The 6,110-nt window shown below is 41.8% G+C and overlaps 1 protein-coding gene across 1 annotated transcript; it reads left to right on the top strand.

Moving 5' to 3' along the window:
- The first annotated feature begins 2,012 nt into the window (after positions 1-2,012).
- On the top strand, positions 2,013-4,347 carry si:dkeyp-72g9.4 (uncharacterized). The gene is made up of 2 exons (XM_003455209.5): positions 2,013-2,280; positions 3,262-4,347. The coding sequence occupies exon 2, from the start codon at positions 3,264-3,266 to the stop codon at positions 4,029-4,031; it is 768 nt and encodes a 255-aa protein (XP_003455257.1). The 5' UTR covers positions 2,013-2,280; positions 3,262-3,263; the 3' UTR covers positions 4,032-4,347.
- The last annotated feature ends 1,763 nt before the right edge of the window (positions 4,348-6,110 follow it).

Consider the following 6,110-nt stretch of genomic DNA (forward strand, 5'->3'; position numbering starts at 1 on the left):
ACAACGCCCCCCAGATGGACCCTGGAATTCCTTGAAATATGCAAGTACAACAGGACTCTAATAGCCAAAATCAGGAACTTAATGGGGATGTGGCAAACAACACTAGATGCCAACTTCAAGCCAATAGAACAAGTCACCATCAAGTATGGGATCTATTAAGGAGATGCTCTGTCCCCGCAGTGAGATCATTGACAAGACTGGCTACGGATACCGACTACGTAATGGAGCAACCATCAGCCACCTCCTCTACATGGATGACATCAAGCTGTATGCCAGAAGTGAACGTGACATCGAATCACTGATCCACACCACCAGGATATACAGCAATGACATTGGAATGTCATTCGGAATGGAGAAGTGTAGTTGGATGATAACAAAGAGAGGGAAGGGAGGGGACTGCACTACCAGAAGGCAACATCGCAGACACTGAGGACAGCTACAATCCCACAGGCAAATGGCAATCAGGAAGAGGCCGCTAGGAAAGCTGCAACCGCCAAGTACCTGCAGAGGGTAAGGCAAGTCCTGAGGAGTAAACTGAATGGGAAGTGCAAAATCCTGCCAATCAACTCCCACGCCCTGGCGGGGATCAGACACCCAGCTGGGATAATAAGCTGGCCAAAGGAGGAGATAGAAGCCAAAGACATCAAGATAAGGAAGCTTCTGACCATGCACAGAAGGGTTCACCTCAAATCCAGGACCCTGAGACTGTACACTAAGGAGGAAGGCCGGGGACTGGTGTGTCAGAACCACAGTCCAGGATGAGACAATAAACATCCTCAAGTACATCAGGAAGATGGCCACAACTGACCGACAAAAACGGAATCCTCTTTAAAAGCAAGCAGTTTGCCCAGCTGAATATTATCGTTTAAGATGAACGACCCAAATAAACTGTAAAAGAGGCTTCTAGATTAAAAGGAAATCAATTCAATTTTAACAGCAATGAAAGTCTGATTAGGAGAAATGAAAAGTATTGTGTGCATCCCACCACCTGCGACCCAGTTTTGAAGTCTTTACCCAAGTGACAAATAGCAGCCCCGTTTACCACAAACTGCAGAGGAGACACTGTTTTTGTTTACATAACTCTCTTTATGTCTGCTCCAAATCCTCGAAATGCTCTTTTTTTTTTTTTTCAAATATTCCAGTTTAAGACAAGCTAAAGTGTTTTTGGAGGAGTGTCTAAATGTGTTTTTAACCAGAAATTCAGATTGTTTACTGGTGGGCTCTGAGTCTTTGTTTCTGTAAACTGCAGTCTGCTAGTGCTTGCCACTGAGTATTAATGAAACATAATAAAACATAATAACACAATAAAACACAGTCTATGAAAACTCAATCAGGTGTAAAGAGCATTTCAATTTTTAAAGGTCTAATGAGTCAGAAATGTATCTGTAGATGAGAACTGTTGACTCATGTGACTCATGAGACAGGTTTCCATAAGTCAGTGCTCCCGTGATCACTGCAATGTGTTGTTTGCATTACGTGCACACACGTGCGCACGCATAAACACACACACATCCATATACACAGAGCAAACATGCCAAAGCCCATCTGATCAGATTGTCTGCATGATGTATGTGACAAGCTTTACACAACATGTTTACAGCTCTGCAGTCCTTTTTCCATTTTTGTTTTTAGAAGGAATCGTTCATTTTGGCACATTCACCAAAATTACAGTGGCTGACTGTGTTCATTTACAGTGAGACATTTTTAGAAATGGCGTCTTATAAGATGAAAAAAAATGTGGAAAAAATAAACCTGTCTCCACTTTGTTTGTTTTGTTGTTTTCTCCTCTCTCTCTCTCTCTCTCTCTCTCTCTCATCACCCCTCTGTTACATCTGTGTCTGAGTCTCCTTCCTCTTCCCTCTTTCTTCTGCCTCTGTTTTTCTCGTTCCATCAATACAGTCAGCCAGAGACAGTGCTGGGGCTGAGGAAATGGATGGTGTGTCTATTTTTAGAAGCAGGGAAGGAGGGCAAACCAAAAGTAAGCGAGGGAGAGAGGGAGCAAGAGAGAGAGGGAGGAGGAGGATGAGGTGGAGGAGAGGGAGGGGGGATGTGAGGAGAAGATAAATCTGCATTCTGCCTCTGCCTCTGGTCAGAGACAGTTGAAGCTTCACAGCACAATTAAGGAGAAGCAGCAGCAGATGAAAACAGACGATCGTAAATAAAATTGAGGAGACAAAAAAAGAGAGAAAGAGAGCGACGGATGCAGGCTGAAATTTAAAACTGCACCAGGAGAAAAGACAAGAAAAGATTCCGTGGACTCAACAAAGATCATCCGTAAAGGTGAGTGTGAAGGCAAATTGAGCAGAAAACCTTTACATTATTCCTGAGAATGCATGACGAACACACACACAGGGTGCCTGTTTTGTGCTTCAGCCTCGAGCTGCCGCCGTGGAACCATTTTTAGCTGTTGTATACAGAAGGTGTGGTCTATATTTAGCAGTGGTTACACCTTGGAAGAAACTGGGAGAGGCTGGCATTTTGGTTTGGCTTGTGCTATTTTTGTCACGAGGTCAATACAAGCATATATTGTGGGCTACACTCAGGGTTATAACAACTCGGCGCTCCACACTCTGAAACAGTTTGAGGCTTTACGTGTCTGAGATCCCACAAAACAGTCATCTGTGTGTGCAGCCTCTCGCTGGGATTGTTTGTATATTGAACGGTCAACACACACAACTCCAGAGTAAGCAGCGCACGGTGCCTGAAATGAAGGGAAGGGAGAGGAGAGGCTTCTGTGTTTACTTGGTTTTATCGATACAGCCAGCAGTTGTAGTCAGTTGTGTTTTGAAAACGCTTCGGGGGATGTGAGCAATGTCCAGATGTACATTATGTCATTAGAAAAACACATTAGACTGATGAGGTGATTAAACAAGAGGCTTTTGAAAAGAAACTGAGCAAAAATTGTTGCAAATACAATGTGTGTACGAATGTGAAATTAACTCCAGAAGTTATAAGTCAGTTCATGAGATAACAGTGCACAGATTTATATTTTTATTTGTATTGTGTGGAGGCACATATTGCAAGTTTCGACATAAAGGACACACACAACACACTCACTTTGTAAACTAGGAAGTAAGATTGCATACGCTGCATCTGACCCTATCAGGAATGTGTCACATCTATCAAAATATCCAGTTTTCCAAACGGTGATTATATTTTCCTAAAGGATTCTGCTTTTTCGAGACTTGGATGCAGTATTTCACATTACGCAGTTTTTTTCCCCATCTAAATGAGACCTCTCCCGTCTTGTCTTTCTCTCAGCTATGCGGCCACGGTCCAGACTGCTGTCCAAGAGGAGACTGACGCTGCCCACAATCAGAGAGGGCAGCGAGGAGACGGTTAGAGATTTGAATGAAGCCAACACGCTCTATAATGCCGGTCACTGCCAGGCTGTGTCATCGGAGGACTACCTCCTCTCCATCTGCCACCTGGCCCACCCCACTTTTCCCAGCCGGGATGTTTCCCCGGACAGTTTCCACGCACAGCAGCAGGACAAAGCGCAGCAGAAGCTTAGGCCATCGTGGGTTGAATACAACCCGAAAGAGAAGGCACGTGCTGCTGATGCGCAGCAGGCAGAGGGGAAAGAACTAAACAGAGAGCTGAAGTTTGGCAACTCTGACCCTCTTGAGTATATTTATGGACACCAGAACAGCTTCTCTGCCATCTCAGGAGGTAGGAGGAGAGCATTTGTCGAGGGGAGGTTTATGAGGCAACACGGCAGCGTATGGGAGAGCAAAGTGTGCGTGCGAGCCCACGGCATTACCCTTGGTTCAAATCCAGATTTCCCACAACAACGTGAGGGCAGTTGCTCTGAATTAAACAGCAAAACTGACACTTCAATTCCAAACATCTCCCCAAAACACACCTTGGTCAGGTCAGAGGCCAGCACAGCTTGCAGAAAGGCAGAAGGGGAGAGGTTGAATCCAGCCATCAAACAGTCCCTCATCTCTCAGTGGATCTCTGACTGCAGGCTGGCATGGAGGGAGGCACGCACTCGAGCCTGCATGCTTCCTGCCATTGCTGAGGTGTAGCGTGTAAATGGACAGTCAATGTGACATTCTCCAGTAAAATATCCTAATCTTTTGTCAGTGCATGAGACATTGACAATAGGAGACACATAGAAATACACATTTGAAAAGATACAGAGACAAGTAAAGACTACTACAATTGTCCATTCTAACATTATATCAGTGTTAATATTTACTGTTACAACCTTTCTGCTCTTAATGTATGCCAGTGATCATAACAAACCATGAAAATGAGCAATTCTGTAATGTCCTTTTTAATATCTTCCAGTGTTTGTAAATGACATGAAGAAATAAAGCAGTCTTTTGATACTCTCTCTCAGATCGTGTGAAACGTGCTTTTCCCCTCAGCTGCAGGCTTTATTTTCCTGCACACGGAGACCCTTCAGAAATGAACTCCACTCTTGGCTCTGCTGGTGCCAGGCGCCGAAGTTTCTATGGTAACTGTCGTGGGATCCTGCACTGGTAAACACAAGTGTGGAGAGACACGGGCAGAGCAAAGATGGCACCGGTGAACCTCAACATGCAAGATGCTGGTTATTTATTGCTGCACTGGTACGACAGCAACAACGATGCATGCTCTAAGGTGTAACTGAAAAACTGGATGTTGAAGGAAGCAATGCAATGCTACACTACATTTCACGATTTTCATATTACAAAGAAAAGATCATTTTGGAATTGATTGTAAAGTGATCCAAAGCACAAATGATCTGCATGTAGAATAAAAAGGTTCAATGAGGCGTGTGCAGAAAAAACTAAACAGGTCATGGCTGTTCTACTAAATAAGAGACACTAGAGGGCAGGCTTCTATCATTACTACTCAAGAAAACACTTTACATAACTGATTCATTGGACATTTTATAACAGTAAATCTCCCATAAGCCGTTCTTACTCTCTTTATGGTACATAATTATTTTCAAAGACTATCAGTTTAGGGATTTAAGGGTCAAAGGCCAGGTCATAACTGTACTGACAATGTTTTGGCCTTGAGTCCAAGGTTGGCTCCAAAGAAGGCTGTATGCTTTCAAGGCCAGGGTGATAGTTGAATGAATTGAATAGTGATAGGTGAAGTTAAAAGGCGACTATAAAGTAGAATAATTTTAGAAAAATACTACATTGTTTGAGGTCAGGGGCAGGGGCATTATTAACTCAAGAAGGTTATGTTTTTGGTTGTGTGCGCTCATGTCATCATTCTGCCTGTAACTAAACTTAACTAAACTCAAAAAGTTTTGAATGAAAGACTTTATAGGGGTGTAGAAAGGAGTCATATTAACAATCCATTCAAACCCGACTTACAGCCACCGAGATCTTCAAGGTCAGCTTAATCATTTATTGATCCAAAATTGACAAAATGCCTTATAACTTAAAAATTTTGATTCCTACAAGAGTGGTGTGCTGTATAAAGATCTATAATAGCATGTCTTATCTGACCTCTGACCTCTCCTTGAGGGTCAATAGACTGATCTAAGTGTAAAAGTAGTAATAATTCTATATAGAGCTACTTAAAACTATGTTTCTTATGTCACTGTCTGACAACATATCAGCATATAGGGAATCATATATGTGGATTCTAAATATCATGTTACTTTATTATGACTTTAATATGTACATTACAATAACAGGTTACATTTTAAACACAATACAATACAATGTTCCTGCATAAGTATGTAGATATACTACATTGTATGTGTACTACTTATACATGCTTAAAAAAACAAATTAAATTTCTGATCAAAAAATATTTTTTTCACTTGATGTTTATCATTAATCTTCTAAATAAATTTTACTAAACATTTAATGAGTTCTGTACCTGTACTATATCCACATAGATAAAAAAATACAAAAAAATAATTGTACTCAAAACTATGTAAAGGCCTGCACTTTGCACTTGTTTTTGCTGAACTACAATCTGCTTAAAGCATCTTTAAAAATAACAAAAAAACAAAATGAATGTATAGAAAGTACAATAATAAAGGAAATAAGGAGAGTGAGCTGGCAGATGTCAGCGGGCGTCTTGTCTCCTTATATTTTCCTTCCAAGCGGGCAGACTTTCTTTCCATCTTTAAAGTGGTTTCGAGTCATATT

The sequence above is a fragment of the Oreochromis niloticus genome, linkage group LG2, assembly GCF_001858045.2.
Source record: "Oreochromis niloticus isolate F11D_XX linkage group LG2, O_niloticus_UMD_NMBU, whole genome shotgun sequence".
Classification (NCBI taxonomy): Eukaryota; Metazoa; Chordata; class Actinopteri; order Cichliformes; family Cichlidae; genus Oreochromis; species Oreochromis niloticus.